This window comes from Oryza glaberrima, chromosome 10 (assembly GCF_000147395.1).
Source record: "Oryza glaberrima chromosome 10, OglaRS2, whole genome shotgun sequence".
In the NCBI taxonomy this organism is placed as follows: domain Eukaryota; kingdom Viridiplantae; phylum Streptophyta; class Magnoliopsida; order Poales; family Poaceae; genus Oryza; species Oryza glaberrima.
The window spans coordinates 3,536,627-3,557,470 of NC_068335.1; the positions used below are offsets into that span (position 1 = coordinate 3,536,627).

At 42.6% G+C, this 20,844-nt stretch overlaps 2 protein-coding genes and 1 pseudogene across 2 annotated transcripts; 2 read left to right on the forward strand and 1 right to left on the reverse strand.

Annotated features, from left to right (window-relative positions):
- Positions 1–5,504: 5,504 nt before the first annotated feature.
- LOC127752670 (putative cyclin-dependent kinase F-2) lies at positions 5,505–6,298 on the reverse strand. Its single transcript, XM_052278075.1, has 2 exons — positions 5,991–6,298; positions 5,505–5,916 (listed from the first exon to the last, which is right to left on the reverse strand). The coding sequence occupies exons 1-2, from the start codon at positions 6,296–6,298 to the stop codon at positions 5,505–5,507; spliced, it is 720 nt and encodes a 239-aa protein (XP_052134035.1).
- A 395-nt stretch (positions 6,299–6,693) lies between these two features.
- On the forward strand, positions 6,694–7,677 carry LOC127785611 (putative cyclin-dependent kinase F-2). The gene has a single exon (XM_052313007.1). It carries the CDS (start codon positions 6,694–6,696, stop codon positions 7,675–7,677), a length of 984 nt encoding a protein of 327 aa, XP_052168967.1.
- A 9,775-nt stretch (positions 7,678–17,452) lies between these two features.
- On the forward strand, positions 17,453–18,441 carry LOC127753414 (putative cyclin-dependent kinase F-2; annotated as a pseudogene).
- Positions 18,442–20,844: the final 2,403 nt, after the last annotated feature.

Here is a 20,844-nt window from a genome sequence, read left to right on the forward strand (position 1 = left end):
TTGTGATTTTCCAAAGAATTAATCTTCGAGTGGGCTAAGGCCCATTCATTAATTCCAACAATCCCCCACCAAATCTCAAAATCCCACTGAGATTTGCCTTTTCCAATGTACTGTTTATATACCAACGATTCGATGGAGACCGATTAAGGTTGAACATCCACCTAGAACTCCAAGCTACACTTACTCACAACTTGAACAATGGACTACGCCTTGAATTGCAAGTCTTGTGCAAGCAAGTTTCACTCAAAGTCTTATCTGGTACTAGACCGTCTGTAGACTACCCCTCGGGTGGAGCGTATAAGTCATACTCCTAGGTCTTTAGTAAGCTTCCTAGAAGATTCACCCAAAATCTTCATAGACTGCGACCAACAGTCAAGCTCACAAAGGTGAGTTCTTTCAAGAATGTTCTGCAGGACAACATCTTCGCTAATTAAAGCCAACAGAACTCATTAAGGCATAGACAACCTGCCTTGCAGCTCACGAGAGTACATGCATCTTCACTTGGAGAGGGTATATATTGGTACTCTCCTCTAGTTTACTAATGATTTGTTCTTCCCAGGATCTAATTCACGGGATCTCCGATCACATAGACTGGGTTACCACTATAGTATAACTCACATAGGTCTCAAACCCATCTCCTTCGATGCATTGTCTATCACATTTCGTGATAGTCCCTTCGTGAAGGGATCTGCCAGGTTTCTCACTGTTTGGATGTAATCCAACGTTATAACTCCGGAGTTTCTTAATTTCCTGACAGATTTCAATCGTCTTTTCACATGTCTAGACGATTTCATATTATCCTTAGAACTATTCACTTTGACAATTACCGTTTGATTGTCACAGTTCATAAGGATAGCCGGCACCGGTTTTTCAACAATAGGCAGATCCATTAATAGATCACGCAGCCATTCTGCCTCAACAGTAGCAGTATCCAGTGCCGTCAGCTCTGCTTCCATGGTTGACCTCGTCAAAATGGTCTGTTTGCAAGACCTCCATGAAACAGCACCACCACCCAGTGTGAAGATATATCCACTAGTGGCTTTGATCTCATCCACATCAGAGATCCAGTTAGAATCACTATAACCCTCCAGTACCGTAGGATACCCAGCATAGTGAAGCCCCAATTCCACAGTACCTTTCAGATAGTGCATTACTCGCTCAAGCGCACGCCAGTGATCATCTCCCGGATTAGAGGTAAATCGGCTCAATTTGCTCATAGCAAAGGAGATATCAGGCCTAGTTGCACTAGCCAGGTACATCAACGAGCCAATAATTTGGGAGTATTCCAGTTGATTCCTAGCAATTCTCTTGTTCTTGCGAAGCAACAAGCTAGGATCATAAGGTGTTGGAGAAGGCTTACTATCAATGTAGCCAAAGCGATTCAAAATCTTCTCCACATAATGGGACTGCAAGAGTGTAATCCCATTCTCACCTCTAATTAGCTTAATGTTTAAGATAACATCAGCTACTCCCAAATCCTTCATATCAAAATTTTGAGACAAGAATGATTTAACCTCATTTATCACATCAAGGTTTGTCCCAAATATCAGTATGTCGTCAACATACAAGCACAAAATAACTCCCTCACCCCCACCATGGCGATAGTACACACATTTATCTGCCTCATTGACTGCAAAGCCTGCAGATGTCAATGTTTTGTCAAATTTCTCGTGCCATTGTTTAGGAGCTTGTTTCAGACCATACAAAGACTTCAACAATTTGCACACTTTGCCTTCTTGACCTTCAACTACAAACCCATCAGGTTGATCCATATAGATCTCTTCATCCAGCTCTCCATTAAGAAAAGCTGTCTTAACGTCCATTTGATAAACGAGAAGACCATGTGAGGCTGCTAGGGAAAGTAGCACACGAATTGTGGTCAATCTAGCAACAGGTGAGTAAGTGTCAAAGAAATCTTCGCCTTCTTTCTGAGTATAGCCCTTAGCAACAAGCCGAGCCTTGTACTTTTTAATAGTACCGTCAGGCCTAAGCTTCTTCTTGAACACCCACTTGCACCCCACAGGTTTACACCCATAGGGTCGCTCTGTCACCTCCCAAGTCCCATTAGCGATAATGGAATCCATTTCACTACGGACAGCCTCCTTCCAGTAGTCTGCATCAGGAGATGCATATGCTTCTGAAATTGACTTAGGAGTGTCATCCACGAGGTACACAGTGAAATCATCACCAAAAGACTTAGCCGTCCTTTGTCTCTTACTCCTTCGAGGAGCTTCACTGACATCCTCCTCAGAGACATGTTCATGTGTATGTTCAGTTTGTTCTGGTGGTGTGATTGAACTGGGAATTATTTCAGAGGGTTGGTTCGAACCACTATGTGTATCCTTCATTGGGAAAAAGCTCTCAAAGAAGGTAGCATCACGAGACTCCATAATTGTACCAACATGCATGTCCGGTACCTCGGATTTAACTATTAAAAATCTATAGGCAATGCTATGATGAGCATATCCCAGAAAGACACAGTCCACAGTCTTAGGTCCAAGTTTGCGCTTCTTCGTTATTGGTATATTGACTTTTGCCAAGCATCCCCACGTGCGCAAATAAGAAAGTGATGGTTTTCTCCCAATCCATATCTCATATGGTGTTTTGTCCTTATTTCTGTTAGGAACTCTGTTTAACACATGATTTGAGGTCAACAATGCCTCCCCCCACCATGCCTTAGGCAGTCCCGCGGTGTCCAACATGGCATTCACCAAGTCAGTCAGTGTGCGGTTCTTCCTTTCAGCAATCCCATTAGACTCGGGAGAATAGGGAGGCGTCCTCTCATGTATGATGCCATGTTCCTCACAGAATAAGTCAAACTCGTTCGAGAAAAACTCTCCACCACGATCAGACCTAAGCCTTTTTATCTTTCTGTCAAGTTGATTTTCAACTTCTGCCTTATAAATTTTAAAATAGTCTAGAGCCTCGTCTTTCGTTTTCAACAAGTACACATAGCAAAATCTAGTAGCATCATCAATCAACGTCATGAAATATCGTTTTCCACCCTTCGTCAACACCCCATTCATTTCACAAAGATCTGAATGTAGGAGTTCTAGTGGTGCCAAGTTTCTCTCCTCGGCAGCCTTGTGAGGCTTGCGAGGTTGCTTTGATTGCACACAACTATGGCACTTAGAACCTTTGACAACGAAAAACTTAGGAATTAAACACATGCTGGAAAGCCGAGACATCAAGCCAAAATTAATATGACATAAACGTGAGTGCCAAACATTAGCCTCATCATCCACATTGCCACAAATATGGTTCACAGACTTATTGCAGAAATCAGAAAGGGAAAAGCGGAACAGGCCTCCGCACTCATAACCTTTACCAATAAAATACCCATGTTTAGACACGACTACTTTATTAGACTCAAAAACCAACTTAAATCCGTCTCTAGTCAGACGGGAGCCACTAACAAGATTCCTGTCGATAGAAGGGACATGCTGCACGTTCTTCAGCTGCACGATCTTTCCCGAAGTAAACTTCAGATCTACCGTGCCAACACCATGAACAGAAGCATGTGACCCATTCCCCATTAGGACGGTGGAACCCCGTGCGACCTGATAAGAAGAAAACAATGAGATGTCAGCACAAACATATACATTGGCCCCAGTGTCAACCCACCAATTAGTAGACTGATTAACTGAAAAAACAGTAGGTAAATTACCATACCCGCTTCCATCTCCAGTGTTGCCAATAGTCACATTAGCAGACTTAGAAGTCTGCCCTGCAGGTGCCTTCATCCCCTTGCGTTGTGGACACTTCCTAGCCAGATGACCAACTTGACCACACACAAAGCAAGTCCTCTCATCTTGATTAGGATTGTTGTTGTTCTTCTTCTGCTTCTTGAAGTTGGTGGTCTGCTGAGCTTTGTATTTCCCCTTGCTCTTGTTCTGGGCCTTGTGCACAACATTGGCACTAGACTGCCCACCATCGCCCTTAGACGCGACATCCTTTTCCCGAGCTTTCTCCTCAACATCAAGAGATGCTATCAACCCCTCAACGGAGTATTCCTGTCTCTTGTGTTTGAGTGCAGTACCGAAACTTCTCCAAGATGGAGGTAATTTCGCAATAATGCACCCGGCCACAAATTTGTCGGGTAAGACACACTTAAGGAGTTCGAGTTCCTTAGCCATGGTTTGTATCTCATGAGCCTGTTCGACTACAGAATGGTTGTCAGCCATCTTGTAGTCATGAAACTGCTCCATGATATACAGATCATTGCTAGCATCAGTAGCACCGAATTTAGTATTCAGTGCATCCCACAACTCCTTAGCGTCGGTCATATGCATATACACCTCGACCAGACGATCGCCAAGAACGCTAAGAATGCATCCCACAAAGAGAGTAGTGGCTTCCTCGAATTGCTTCTGCTGTTCAGCAGTAAGAATTCCTTCAGGTTTGCCAGTACTCACCCAGAAGCATTTCATAGCTGTCAGCCACAGAGTGACCCTGATCTGCCATCTCTTAAAATGCACACCGGTGAATTTATCCGGCCTCAGTGCATCGGCAAAACCAGCCATAGTAAAATCACAGTGCCTACAATAAGGTTTTTGGATTGTTGAGATTATAGGCATATAATGATTTAATCTATTCCATAAACAAATCATGACATTACAGATGAAAACTAGCATGAACGCATCATTAGATCTACACATGTAAACTACACAGTATAACATGAACAGATCAAATATGCGCAACATATTGAACACGTACCGAGTTAACGGAAAGACCGGCTGCTTGGTCGAAACTTTTCGCAGGCGTCTACGAAGGCACGAAACACGCGAGCGAAGAGGAAGACGAGCCGTCGCGAACGAACAGGGAGCAGTCGCGCGAAGCGCTTCCCAAAAATCTTATTGCCGCCTTCTCCCGGTGCAGGATGTCGAAGGCAGAGGTTCCGGAGACCTGCTCTCCCGATCGCCGGTGCACGCCGGCGAGCGAGATGGAGTAGTCTACGAGCGACGGCGCAGTACAGAGTAGGAGGCAAACCCTAGATTGATTTCGCGTGTGTTGCGTGAAGACGGCGGGTCAATTTATATAGAGAAGGGAAGGGTCGCTTGATTAGGGCGCCCGCACGATCTCTACTGCGCGTAACCGAACCGGATAAGTCGCGCGTAACTTATCCGAACTCCATGCCGTTTGCACGCACCGGATTTTTCGGAACGTTTCCAAAACAAAAACGAATCCGAATTTGCAGCAAAACAAAACTGCAAAAGGAGGCTGCATCTGCGCAAGGATGAGGAGCCAATTTTTCGGACCATTCAACGCGTACGTCGTGCACGCGCGCCACCTGCCCGGCGAGGCGAGCGAGCGCGCGTGTGTTTCCCCTCTTCTCTCCACCACACATGCTTCAAATGGCTAGGAGTGCATCCTCCCTTTTAAGGAGGTCCCCCTCTCCTAGAATAAACAAGGTGGTACTAAACTCCACATGCATGCCATCCCATGAGGTGGGCTTTTTGTGATTTTCCAAAGAATTAATCTTCGAGTGGGCTAAGGCCCATTCATTAATTCCAACAGTCTCTCAGCTCCACCAGCTCCAGGAGGTGCTCCTTCGCCGTCTCCGACGTGAACGCTCTGCCGCCGGTGAGGAGCTCGGCCATCACGCAGCCCGCCGCCCACATGTCCACGACCTTGGCGTCGTACTTGCCGTTCAGCCCGCTCTCGGTGAGCTGCTCCGGCGAGTTGTAGTGGAGCGTGCCGACCATGTACGGCTCGTACGGCGGCGGCGCCGTCGTGGCCATCCCGAAGTCGCAAATCTTGAGCGCAAAGCCCGGGCCGACGAGGATGTTGCCCGGCTTGATGTCGCGGTGCGCCATGCCGGCGCGGTGCATCGCCCTGACGCCGGCGAGGAGCCGCCGCATCAGCGCGCGCGTCTCGCCCTCGGAGAAGGGGCAGCCGGCGATGAAGTCGCGGAGGCTATTCGCGCCGACGAACTCCATGACGATGAACAAGTCCCAGTTGGAAGGGTTGGAGGCGACGTCCTGACGGACGGGTATCCGCGGCACGCGGCGAGGCAGTCGCGCTCGCTGGCGAACGCGGCGAGGTTGGCCGGCTGGCCGTGGTCAAGGCCACGCCGGGGGCGCACCCACTTGACGGCGACCGTCTCGCCGGTGCGGCGATCGCGAGCCTTGTACACGACGCCATAGCTGCCCGCCCCGAGCTTGTGGAGATACTCGTAGTTGAAGATACTGGTGAAGAGCGGCCGGGGCTTCTTGCAACACGGCGACGCCGCGGCGAGGAAGGCGTCGCCGCCGTCGGGCGCTGGGCGCTTGCACGCAATGGCGACGGCAGCGGCCATGCAAGCAAAGGCGCCGAGTAGGTCTTGGCGAGAGCGGCAAGAGCCAAGAGAGGAGGGAAAATGGAAGGGCTTGCGACAATGGACGACGGATGGCAATGGCCATGGGCGGCCGGCCTAGAAGCTTTATGGCCAGCGAGCTCTCGCGAATCCGAGTCGGAGTTGGATCGGAGTCCGCGTGGGCGCGGCAACGCGACGAGTCCGAGTCGGTGGGTTATTCGGTTTCATCAAAAAAAAGTACGAATCGGAGTCGGCGTCGTGACCGTCCGATGTGATGCTTATAAAACCACGCCTCCATATCCTCCTCTCTTCCGATCCCCCCCATTCATCGCTTCGCTGATTCGCTCTCCTCCTCCTCGACTTCGCGATCTCCTCTCCTCTGCTTCCGATTCCGAATCATGGCGGCGCCTGCACCCGCACCTGCACCACCGGCATCTCGCAAGCGCGCCGCGGCGCCGGACCACGAACCGACCGCCAGCCGATCCAGTACTCCCGCCGCGGCGGCCGGCGCCAAGAGGCCGCGGAGGTACGCGCTGGCGAGCGTCGACGACTACGAGCAGCTCGACGTCGTCGGCGAGGGCGCCTCCGGCATCGTCATCATGGCGCGCCACCGCCGCACCGGCAACAAGTTCGCCCTCAAGCACCTCCCCCACGGCGCCCGCGACTTCGACGCCGTCAGGGTCGAGGCCGCCTGCCAGCACGCGTGCACCGGCCACCCCAACATCGTCCAGATCAAGGACGTCGTCGCCGACGCCAAGTCCGGGGACGTCTTCCTCGTCATGGAGTTCGTCGGAGGCAGCCTCCGGGACGAGCTACCGAGGGCCCGGCCGGAGAAGCAAGTCCGCTTCATGATGCGGCAGCTCGTCGGCGCCGCCAAGAAGATGCACGCCTCGCACGTCATCCACCGGGACATCAAGCCGGAGAACATCCTCAACAGCTTCGGCGACCTCAAGGTTTGCGACTTCGGCTCGGCGACGTTCGTCAACCCCACCGGGAAGCCATACGAGGAGTGTTTGGTCGGCACCTTGCCCTACACCTCGCCGGAGCAACTCGCCGGCAACCATTGCTACGGCCCGGGCGTCGACATGTGGCCGCTTGGCTGCATCATGGGCGAGCTGCTCACCGGCGCGCCGCTGTTCGGAGGCGACATGACGGAGAAGGAGCTGCTCGCCGACCTGTCCGCCAACCTGGACGACCAGCTCAACGAGCTCTTCTATGATGTCCTGCCGGAGCTCTCGCCGGCGGCGCGCGAGGTCCTGTTCGGGCTGCTGGCGTTCGACCCAGAGAAGAGGATGACGGCGGCGGAGGCGCTGGAGCACCGGTGGTTCGCCGAGGAGCCCAAGAAAGCAAACTTCGCCGGCTTCGCGCCTCTGTTTGGTTAGATTGGGAGGACTGAAGACATGTCTGTAGTCTGTCAGTCAATCTGTAACTTAGTACTGATGATGTTGATTTCAAGTCTTGTATTAGGCATGATCATTCATCATCGTCAGTCATTGTTGATTGATGCAATCCATGTAATTTTGTTGTCAATGTAACCATGTTTATGAAATCCTATTCAATTTGTTGATTGCATTTCAAGGCCTTCTTTGTTCAATAAAATGTTCAGTTTGTCGACTTAATTTTCATGAGTGCTTGTTTGTTGTGACTGTGTACAGCCATGTTTGTGTAGAGGCCGGGTTTTATTCCCATTATCTAAAAAAATGAGTGTTTTCTTTTGTTAATCTTCAGGAAAAGGGACTTGTTGCAGAGTCTGTTGTACTTGTTGCAGATCATTGTTATTATTACTGAACAGCAGGAAAAGAACATGAAAAGATGTTTCCTTCATGTAAGTATTCAGTCAACAAAAGTCTAATAAGCTGGTGTCAATAAGTTGTCAATAAGCTGGAGTTGTGCCAATTGAGTATGCGAGTCAGTGAGTCTGTGGGTCAGTGGGTGTTCCTAGTTCTGAACTTCTGAATCTAATCATAGCCTTCAATAGGAGTTTTAGTTGAAACAATACTATAATACAAAGAGGAAAGGTCTGATAAACTTCACTTGTTATTTCCTTTTTGTCTGTCAAAATACGGAAAAAGTATGATTTTTACTCTGAACGGGAGCATAAATACATTCAGTCAGTGGTTAGTGGCAAGTTTGTTTTCACTATTTACTTGATTGAGCTGTACACCTACCAAGTAAAAGAGCATCATGTTCATTAAAGAAAACCATTACAGACAGAATTCGCAGGCTACATTTACAGCTGGTGTATATATATCCGTCATCAGATTTTTTTTTTTAGATAATCCGTCATCAGATAAGCTACAGTATTTTCAGGCCTCAGTTACAGCAGAGAGGAGGTTCACAAATCACATGGAGTTAGCTGAATATAGTAGTTGGGATTCAGACTATTTAACATATTCTGAAATTTTAGGCCTCATTTGATTCGGTTGAAATCCTGGGCAAATGAGCAACGATTTTACTTCAATATTTCCACCCTATACTCATCGATAGGCCCGGATTGAGGAACATACACATGAAGTCAGGGACACAGGGTAAACTGGATCTGGGGTAGTAATTATGTCCTAGTCTGGTAGTAAAACAAAATATCTGCCTTTTGAATTTGTGTGCTTGCACTTTCAGGCATAATAGCCCTGGTAATAAATAATTGAAGCAAATACTTGGAGAAAAACTTGTGAGAATTGTAAAAAGAAGGAAAAAATAAGACTAAAATTAACCCTGGACAGCCAAAAATAACTGTACTGACGACAATCTTCACTTGATGACTCCTGGTTTTTACTAATTTTCTGGACGAAGAACAACTTTTTTCCTTTTTTCAGATCCAAGGGTGTTTTCCATAGTTGTTTCTTTTATGTGCTTTATTTTAGCCACCCTCATAACATGTAAAGCAGTGTAATTTTTTTGTGTCTTCTACTCCTGCCATGTAGTCTTGCAAAAAACTTCTGAAGAAAAAGGTCTGCTTTTATGCATAGCAGTACAACTAATTGTCCTAAGAGAGTGCTCTTCATCTTGATTGTTTTGAAATTGTTGCAACCGAGTGTTTTGAAATTGTTGGAACCGTTTGTCCCTCTGTGCCACTGAAAATAGGTTGGTGTGTCCCTACAAACATGATTTTATGATTTTTTTTTTAAGAACAGATCAATATATTGATCCCGGCTTTAGAAGAAAGCCTAAGCAAAACAGAGTCTTATACAAAACTGAAAAAAAAAACTGACAAAACGAAAACAAACACCTGGTACAACCAGCTTTTCGATCGCTGTTCTTGGCAAAACATGAGAGAAACCCACACAGGAACTAAGCCGCAGACAAGCAGGCTACTTCAATTACAGAGACGTTGGCAACACTTGGGGCCTGACTTGAATCAGCTGCATCCTGATTGCCTCACACCAACTCCCCAGCAGCTCCCAGTCTTCCTCCTTGAGCAATGCGCACCACTTCTGTATAAAAGACATCGATTTATAAACCACTTGCGAAGGGGACTTGACAAGATTATGTTCAAAAACCCAATCATTCCTAACGAGCCACACAGCCCAACAGACCTCACCAATTAAAGTAAACCACGTTAAGGACATTTAAACAGAATATGGTTAGTAGTTTAAGTTTTTCCACACATCTTACAGAATTCATCACCACCTTCCATTTTCTTTTAACCAGTTGTTCTGCACAAGGTAATCTCCCTCTACCCACTAAATAAAGAAAATGTTTAACTTTCAGAGGTAATTTGCTCTTCCAAATCTCCCACATATCAGTATCCTTAACCCCTCCAAAAGTCAAAATTCAATACATGGATTTAGTAGAAAATAGCTTCTTCTTGTTATGTGGCCAGATTAGTTGGTCTTTCTCCCCATCCAGGTGACACCCATTGAGCAGAGATTTCAAATTGTTGAGCTCACTCTCCTTCATAGGGTTAAGATTTCTTCTAAAATCTAGCTTCCAACCACCCCCCTCATACAGATCATTCACAGTGGCCCCCTGATCATAGCTAATCTCATACAAGTCAGGGAAAAGAACCTTCAGAGGCACCCTATCACACCAAACATCCTTCCAAAAAAATGCATTTCTCCCATTATGAACCTCCTACAAACATGAATGACTGTACAAAAATCTGGAAACTAGCACAGGCCTGAAACTGGACAGTTCCCAACTGAAGCCCAGGCTTAATTGATTCTTTGAAATCTCATTTTTCTTCAATATAATCTAAGGGAAATCGTTTATGTATGATTATTGGAATACATCATATCAGACAATAATTCAATTGCTTTTTCAGGGAAAAAGGCTATTCTTTTGGAGAGGTATGCCTAGAAGGAAAGATCATCTAATTAATTGGCAAGGTGATATGTGTCCCTGAAGAACATAGTTATTTAGGAGTTCAATATTCTTGAATCTTGTAGTTCTATTGTGAGAAAGGGTTATATCAAGAAGTTATCAAGTTTTTTGGAGAATCTTTTTTTGAAGTGAAGCACAAACCAAGCAGCTACAAGACTGAACATTATCAATTCCTTCAGATTATTTGGAGTGATGCATTATTAAAAAGAATATGAACGTCCACCTTCAACGTAAGTGTACTGTCTCCATTTAAATTTATTATTTTTTTTTTACCACAAGATCCAGTACATCACCAGTACATCATCAACCCAGATGCAGATATGAGCCCCAAGAAACAAAAAAAATTTTGTTCTAAACCTGTCACCTGTCATGATCTATTATTCCAAGCTGAATCTTATTAGAAAGATTTGTGCGATGAATTTGTGTTCCATATTGTTGCTGAAGTTTTAGGTGTCAGGATATTCAAGATCCTGCAAGCGGAAAGCAGTAGTGTGTGTCACGATGATGTTATAAGAAAGCAATAGGATTTGGTGTATTTGGATTGTTTCTGTTTCATGCGACAGTACGTGCAGGAGTCTGAATAAAACTAAAGCATGCGATTCATGTTTTTCATGACTCTGACTTCTTTTCCAATCACAAAAAAATGAACAAACAATCATCCTTTTTTTAAAAAAAAAAGAAAAAGAGAGAACGATTAGACAGACGTACGTGCAGGAGAGCCAGCCATGACTGAATCTGAATTGACTAATCATGAACTGCTGTCTTACTTAGTCTCTGTTCTGCATAATGTATATAAATATAAACCCTCCTGAGGATCACAAACCATCAACCACACTACCAAGTAGCCAGCAAACTACTCATCTCCAAATCCATTTACTCTTACTCTTCTCTTCGCATCATCATCATCTTCTCTATACATATGGCATCTTCAGGTGCGCATGCCTTGGTGCTTTTCTTGTTCATGTTCGCCGCCGTTCTCTCGCCGGCGGCGCGTAGGGAGGCGGCGACGGAGGCGATGCACGCGGCGAACGCTCGCCGACGTCGGAGCTCCGGCCGGCCGGACGGCAAGGCGATCGACCAGGGGATTGGATACATCTTGATGGCTCTAGCACTTGTTCTCACCTATGTTCTTCACTGACAACGACCCAATTTATTTTGCTCACTCTGGCAAGGATATGAACAAGGTGTTGTGTGGCCAATATATGAGAGAAACCATCTTAAATATGAAGTGTTAATATAGAGGTGGTTAATGAGAGAATATGTAAAATTTATTCAAATGCAGTCAAAGGATGTTAACTTTTTAAATAACAAGGAAGATAGCCCGCGCATTCGCGCGGGCATGTGTATTAGTTTGTTTTGAAAAATAGTTCTAACAAAATAAATTGAAATAAAAGTGAGGTTTTATCTATTTTTAATTGAGTATTCATTGTATCTTTTTTTTCTAAAGAAATGTCGACAAACTGTAATAAATGTATTTTTTTCCCACCTTGCTATCGCTCTCTTTAATTGCTTCATATATATGCAATTCGTTATGCATGTGAATCAATAAAGATAGAAAAGTTCTTTAATAAATATTTAATGTATCTCGAATCTAGTGATTTGATTCTAATTTCGAATTTGTATTCAAATCAAAATTTTGTTTTATTCTAAATTGTTTTTTTAGGGATTTTAAGTTGTACTTAATCTCATATCGTGTTGTGTTTAGACTTCTCTTTTAATACTTATTTTATTATTCTAAATTTTAGCTATTTATAACTCGTACTTTTATAAGGACTATTGATATTTTATATTCTATGTGGAATATTGTTGTATTTTTTTATAGTTTTAATGATTATTTTATTTTTAATGTATATTTTAATCAAATTGCTTGTTTTGTTTTTTTTTTCTGAATTTACTTACGAACTCCTTGTAATTGATCCACCTGCCACCACCAGTCTCATGGATCATCTCGTCGACCTCCTTATTAGTGAGCCTCTCCTGATGTATTGGACATAACATGGCGGGGCTCAGCGTTAGAGATGAAGCCATTTTCTAGTCCTTGTCGAAGACGCGGAACATCTCCCTCTTCCCCTCCTCTTAGTAATTGTCCTTCACCTAATCATGTAGCACGCTATATATTGAGAAAATTCCCTATATACCCCTGAAAATTTACTCAATCCCTTCAATACCCCTAAATTTGACATCATCCCTTATATACCACTGAGTTTTCATTTTGATCTCCTCTATACCCATCTCCGTTAGTTGACCATTAGTTGACCGTTAAATATTTTAAAATGACTATATTACCCATCCTATACATATGTGGTACCTACCCAATAAATTTTCATATGAAAAAATTAACTTATACAAAATACAAGCAATATAATCATTTAATGCCCAACTTAAAAAATAAAACTTATTATTATTTATTTTTTAAAAATTATGATTAAATCCATACATTAGTTTCATCAGAAAATTAAGAGCAAAAACTAAATGTTATTTAGGTTTAATTTTTTGGGAAGATATACGAAATTCATCAAATTTGATCTGAAATTTATTTAAAAATTTTTAATTTGTTTTCTAATTTGTGATAAACTAATTACACCCCCTTTGTTTTTTCACAACGAATCTTTTTTCACTAAATATTTGTTGAAAAGTAATTTTCAAATTTTATGCAGAACTTTTTTTACAATAAATCTTTTTTATTTTAATGAAATAATGTTTTATTTTTAAAAATTCATAACAAATATTTAGTAATTTATTCCTTATTGATTTTCACATCACAAATAATTTACACATAAAACATTTCTAGCTTTTAACAATATACCAAGGACAATAAATTAATTTCTATAATTACTAACGGTCAAACTAATGGTCAACTAACGGAATGGGTATATAAGGGATTCGAATAAAAACTCAGGGGTATATAAGAGATCAAACAAATTTCAGGGGCGTAGAAGGGACTGGGTGAAATTACATGGGCATGTAGGGAATTGGCCCCTATATATTAGGCCCAAGAACTCGTGGGAGTTAATTCTACCGCTGCCGTCGGTGCCTACCTGGCTAATAATGTCTTGTTGCTCTTCTTCTATCGAGTTCAGAGTATGTATCACGGTTTCAAGCTTCTTGGTGGTGATTGAACCTGGACTTTAGACACATATTTGAATTTATTCATCGTTTTCAAAGTTCTATTTTGCTCAAATATTTGTAGTCAGAACAACCAAATTATCTAACTTTTATATAGTAAATATGGGCAATATGGATCTTGGATTATGTATTTAATTATCAATAACACAGCAAATCAAATAAATTGAGGATAGTCATGATCATTTAGCTATTGTTATTTTTTTATATATTTTGTGTTAGCTAGAAAATAGGAAAAGTTAGCTAGAAATTAAATAGGAGAGGAGAGTGGGATCCCAGGTGAGAGTAGGAGGGTGAAGGAGTATGCATGTGTGTGTGGTTACATACGGTGGGGGTGGAGCCGTGGAGGTGGGGTACCCGATTTTTTTAAAATCTAATGGTTAAAATTATCGGGTCCACCTATTTAAAGAATAATCAATGGTTAGATTATTTTTCTTTTTTATCAGAATTTTTATAATTTCTTTGAAACTTATTAGAGCGTCACATGACATCTTAAAAGCATTTGTAGAACATCACGTGGTAGTTTGAGAATGTTTATAGGGATTTTAATATACATTTAGTATATAATATAATATAATGTGCTGGGTCTAGAGGCCCGTTTGACCATATATATATATATATATATATATGAATGTTTATAGTAAGGTTAATGAAATTTTAGTATGAAAGTAGAAAGGTAGCTTGTGCACATGCGCGGGGCACCTTATTTAATATTGCTTGAATTTTAATTATGAATACTTATATGTGGATGAGTATTTCTTAAAATATTTTTACTCTATTCTGAACATGTTTTTATCAATAGTTTGTTTGAGATTGTTGTGAACGTCTCACAATTATATTCTTTTTAAATCAATCCATATTTACTATATTTTTATTTAGAAAAAAAATAAATATTATTTTGATCCACGATTTGACCTTTTGAGTTATATCTGACAGACAGGGCATGCCCCGCCCACTCTTAAGACTAGGTACTAAACAACACGAAAAACATAGGTTATAGTGTCATATATCACGTTATAATCATAAAATTAACTAAAATTTGCACAGTCACCAGCTCATTCATCAAGGTCACGCTCAACACAGGTTTGCAAGAAGAATGTTTTATCTTCTAATTATTTCAACATATAAATTCTAAACCAAAATTATTTAAACCGTGTAACAATAGTGCTGCTTCATATGGAACTATTACGTGTACCATGTGTGTCTTTTTTTTAGAAATTAGCATATCTTACTTTTGGAGTTTATAAAGCTTAATCAACAAATTTTCTTGTATGTTATAGATGTCTTTATTTTATCTGTTTAATGGCAGACTTCTATTTACTTCTTCTCCCTCCTCTTTTTTTCTAATATGATCTCTTATAATATGTGGAGAAAATGAATTTAGTTTGAAATAAGAGCGGAAATAATTAGTATGTTTAGAGAATTTATAAATATTTAAACACCATAGACTAAAGTACACTTTTGTTAAGTAAGTTCTTGTTATGAAGTGTATTTTTAATGAATGAATTCTCATATATAACTTTATTATTGTTTATGTTCCCTAATTAACCAAACTTAGTATATACAAAATACCCACACACCATACATATTTAATAGAAATCAAGGGGAGAAAACACGACGTGTACTCCATCCGTTATTTTACTTATTGTTCATGCTGTAGTCTACAAAACGTACAACTTATACATGATTTGGTAAATAGAATTGATATTTTAGATTATCCCCGTATAGTCCGAATAGATTGGAATCCACATGATAAGTATATTTATATGATCATATAATCCATATTGTTAATTTTTGTCATGATTTGTTATAATTCTCAATTGCCATGCAAGGCCCCATATGTGACTTGCTCCTTGTTGATATTGTAAATCTAATTCAGTCGTGTAAATTTGTGAACTGATATGGACCGAATAAAGTGCACCCTACATAGTAAGCATATTTATGTGATGATATTACCCATATCATTAAATTGTTTTTTCACGATTTGTTATAATTCTCAAATGCCATGTAAAGCGCAAAGATATGACATGTTTCTCGTTGATATTGTAAATCCAGTTTAGTGGTACATATTATTATAACCGATAAAGAATATAGTGATATATGCTCCATACTGTCATTTTTTTATAATTTTCATGTCCGTTTGGATTACAGACAAAGAATAAAAATATGACCTAAAATATAATTTTATTTTACAGATTAAAGTATAGTTAATATAGATTAAGTTAATGGTAAATAATATAATTTAGTAAACTTTATTTTTAAACATCTTAGAGCTAATTTTAGTTATTTATGATTATAACGTGATATATGACACTGTAACCTATGTTTTTCGTGTTTTTTTCTGTCAGATATAACGCAAATGGTGGATGGAAATAATATTTATTATTTTTTATAAATAAAAAGATAGTAAATATGGGTCGATTTAATAATAAAGAATATAATTGTGGTCGAATAAAAAAATTGTATATATAATTTAAAAGTTACAATAGTTTATTAATTATTTATATACTACATTTATCTCAAATAATATATGGAAAAAAGGAGTTAAGGGGAGGGAAGAGGGACTTCACGTTATCTGCAATTAGTGAGCGTGGTTGGTTAGTTACGTACGGTGGAACTCAGCGGCGGAGCCAGGGCCCGGCGACCCTGGGCAGCTGCCCGGGCTCCGCTGGCTGCATGCAACCATACCCTATTGGATTAAACATAATTACCTTGCTAATCATCTTTCTAATCCCCTTATGAATTGAAGCAGCAGCAGTATATATAGTATACATACTTAACTAACGGCTTAGCGTAAAATAGCAAAGCAACTGAAATGATCTATGGATTTATATAGACTTGTGTATACTATATATATATTTGTTGTTAAACTTGTCCAGGCCTACAAAATTTTTTGGATCCGCCACTGGTGGAACTTACCCACCTAGGTTTAAGACCTAAACTTGACATGATTTCATATTTACGGCTAATTATTGTAGTAGGCGACGTACCTATTAATAGCGAGGCGTTTGTGGTGACTTCACTAATTTGAAGATATATCATTGGTCCAGTTTCTCGAATATGTTTTCTATGGATAAGTGTACGCGTGTGTATATGAACTATTGTGTTTGTACTATGTTTCTCTTAAAAAAGCGGCATGTATTACCCTTCCAAAATGATTATTAAAAAATCATTTAACAAATTTCTGGTGGCAAAACACGCCGTATCAAGACGCCTCGACTAAGTGCTCAAAAATCAACTGACAGCACCCAAATACCCAATGTTAGTGAATATATTGTCCAAGAGGTAAGAGCTTTGATATATCGCTAGCTGTAGCAACAGATGAGAATGCGAACAACATCACCAAGGGCTTGCGACAATGGACGGATGGCAATGGCCATGGACGGCCGGCCTCGAAGCTTTATGGCCGGGGAGCTCTCGCGAATACGAGTCGGAGTTGGACCGGAGTCCGCGTGCCAAAAATGGATTGATTTCAGAGTGTTGTTGTGCCACGTAACGCCCTCGTGACCAACGTAAACGTCACGCTCACGCCTCCTTAATACTCACCAAGTGCGAGTCGGAGTCCGAATCCAAAAAAAAAAAAAAGAAAGAGTACGAGTCGGAGTCGGCGTCGTGACCGTCCGATGCGTATAAATCCACGCCTCCATCTCCTCTCTTCCCCATCCATCGCTTCGCTGATTCGCTCTCCTCCTCCTCTGCTTCCGATTCCCAATCATGGCGGCGCCTGCACCCGCACCTGCACCTGCTCCACCGGCTTCTCGCAAGCGCGCGGCGGCGCCGGACGACGAGCCGACCGCCACCGGATCCACTACTCCCGCCGCCAAGAGGCCGCGGAGGTACGCGCTGGCGAGCGTGGACGACTACGAGCAGCTCGACGTCGTCGGCGAGGGCGCCTCCGGCGTCGTCATCATGGCGCGCCACCGCCGCACCGGCAACAAGGTCGCCCTCAAGCATCTCCCCCACGGCGCCCGCGACTTCGACGCCGTCAGGGTCGAGGCCGCCTGCCAGCACGCGTGCACCGGCCACCCCAACATCGTCCAGATCAAGGACGTCGTCGCCGACCCCAAGTCCGGGGACGTCTTCCTCGTCATGGAGTTCGTCGGAGGCAGCCTCCGCGACGAGCTACCGAGGGCCCGGCCGGAGAAGCAAGTCCGCTTCATGATGCGGCAGCTCATCGGCGCCGCCAAGAAGATGCACGCCTCGCACGTCATCCACCGGGACATCAAGCCGGAGAACATCCTCAACAGCTTCGGCGACCTCAAGGTTTGCGACTTCGGCTCAGCGACGTTCGTCAACCCCGCCGGGAAGCCATACGAGGAGTGTTTGGTTGGCACCTTGCCCTACACCTCGCCGGAGCAGCTCGCCGGCAACCACTGCTACGGCCCGGGCGTCGACATGTGGGCGTTGGGGTGCATCATGGGCGAGCTCCTCACCGGCGCACCGCTGTTCGGAGGCGACATGAGGAGAAGGAGCTGCTCGCCGACCTGTCCGCCAACCTGGACGACCAGCTCAACGAGCTCTTCTATGATGTCCTGCCGGAGCTCTCGCCGGCGGCGCGCGAGGTCCTCTCCGGGCTGCTGGCGTTCGACCCAGAGAAGAGGATGACGGCAGCGGAGGCGCTGGACCACCGGTGGTTCGCCGAGGAGCCCAAGAAGGCAAACTTCGCCGGCTTCGCGCCTCTGTTTGGTTAGATTGGGCCATTGGGGGGACTGAAGAAGGCAGACAAGACTGTAGTCTGTCAGTCAATCTGTAACTTAGAACTGATGATGTTGATTGATGCAATCGATGTATTTTTATTCTCTGGTTGTCAATGTAACCATGTTTATGAAATCCTATTCAATTTGTTCAATGAAATTTTCAGCTTGTCGAATCATGTTTCATGAATGCTTGTTTTTTGTGGCTGTGTACAGCCATGCATGTTTGTGTAGAGGCCGGGTTTTATTCCCATTATCTTAAAAATTGAGTGTTTTTTTTGTTAATCTTCAGGAAAAGGGACTAGTTTTGTAGTTTGTGAAAAGCATATACTTGTTAGCAGATCACTGTGATTATTGAATAGCAGGAAAAGAAGATGAAAATATGTTATCTTCATGTAAGTATTCAGTCAAGATAAGTCTAGGATGTCAATAAGCTGGAGTTGTGCCAATTGAGTACACGAGTCAGTGAGTATGTGGGTCAGTGGGTGTTCCTAGTTCTGAACTTCTGAATCTAATCATAGCCTTCAACAGGAGTTTTGGTTGAAATAATACTATAATACAAAGAGGAAAGGTCTGATAAACTTCACTTGTTATTTATGGTCCTTTTGTCTGTCAAAATACGGAAAAAGTTTGATTTTTACTAACGGGAGCATCTCTAATACATTCAGTTAGTGGTTAGTGGCAAGTTTGTTTTCACTATTTACTTGATTGAGATTTAGCCTGTACACCTACCAAGTAAAGGAGCATCATGTTCATTAAAGAAAACCATTACAGACTGAATTTGCAGGCTACATTTACAGCTGGTGTATATATATCCATCATCAGATAAGCTACAGTATTTTCAGGCTTCAGTTACAGCAGAGAGGAGGTTCACAAATCACCAGGAGTTAGCTGAATATAGTAGTTGGGATTCAGACTATTTTAACATATTCTGAACTTTTAGGCCTCATTTGATTCGGTTGAAATCCCGGCCAAATGGGCAACGACTTTACTTCAATATTTCCACCCTATACTCATCGATTGGCCGGGATTGAGAAACATACAAATGAAGTCAGGGACTCAGGGTAGTAATTATGCGCTACTCTTATAGCAAAAAAAATATCTTCCTTCTGAATTTGTCTGGTTGCTCTTTCAGCCATAGTAGCTCTGGTAAATAGCTGATGCAGGTACTTGCAGAAAACCTTGTGAGAATTGTAAAATAACAAGAGAAAAGAAGATTAAAATTAACTACTGAACAGTTAAAACTAACTGTGCTGAGAACACCCTTAACTTGATGACTCCTGGTTTTTACTAATTTTCTTGACGGAGAACAACTATTTCCCTTTTTCAGATCCAAAGGGTGTTTTTCCATAGTTATTTCTTAGATGTGCTTGATTTTAGTCAGCCTCATGATAGCAAAGCAGTATAATTTTTGTGTCATCTGCTTTTCTGTCATGTAGTCTTGCAAGAACTTCCGAAGAAAAATGCCTGCTTTTATGCATAGCAGTACAACTAATTGACCTAAGAGAGAGCACTTCATCCTGAGCCTTTTGAAATTATTGCAACCTTTTGTCCCTCTGTGTCACTGAAATACAGGTATCCCTACAAATATGAATGACTGTACAAAAATCTGAAAATAAGCAGAGGCCTGAAACTAGACAGTTCCCAACTGAAGACCAGGCTTAATTGATTCTTCGAAAAACTCATTTTTGTTTAATGTAATCTAAGGGAAACCGTTTGTGTATGGTTAGTTGAATATATCGTGTATCAAGCAATAAATTCAATTGCTTTTTCAGGGAAAAAGGCTTTCGTTTGGAGAGGTGTGCCTAGAAGGAAAGATCATCTAATTAATTGGCAAGGTGATATGCGTCCCTGAAAATCATGGTTATTTAGGAGTTCAATATTTTTGAAACTTGTAGTTCTATTGTGAGAAAGGGTTATATCAAGAAGTTATCAAGTCTTTGGGAGAATCTTTTGTTGGAGGGAAGCACAAACCAAGCAGCTACAAGACTGAATTCATCAGTTCCTTCAGAGTTGTTTTTAAATTTTTTTGAGACTTCAGATTATTTGGAGTGATGCACTATGAAAAAGAATATGAACGCCCACCTTCAATGTAAGTGTACCGTCTCCATTTAAGTTTATTAAATATTTTTTACCACATTGTTCCTGAAGTTTTAGATGTCAGGATATTCAAGAATCAAGATGCTGCAAACGGAAAGCAGTAGAGTTTCTGTTTCATGCGACAGTACGCAGTGGCGTAGCCAGGGGGTAGTCCTGGTGGGCTCGGGACTACCCCCGAATTTGGCCCAGGGACCCCCACCCTCCAAAAAATTTCAGCCCGCCTCAGGCCCAAGAAGGAAACGAGAAATCAGAAAGACTAGGGTTTGGACTTCGTTGCAACCGGCGCTACTTCGCGACCGCCCCATGCCGCCG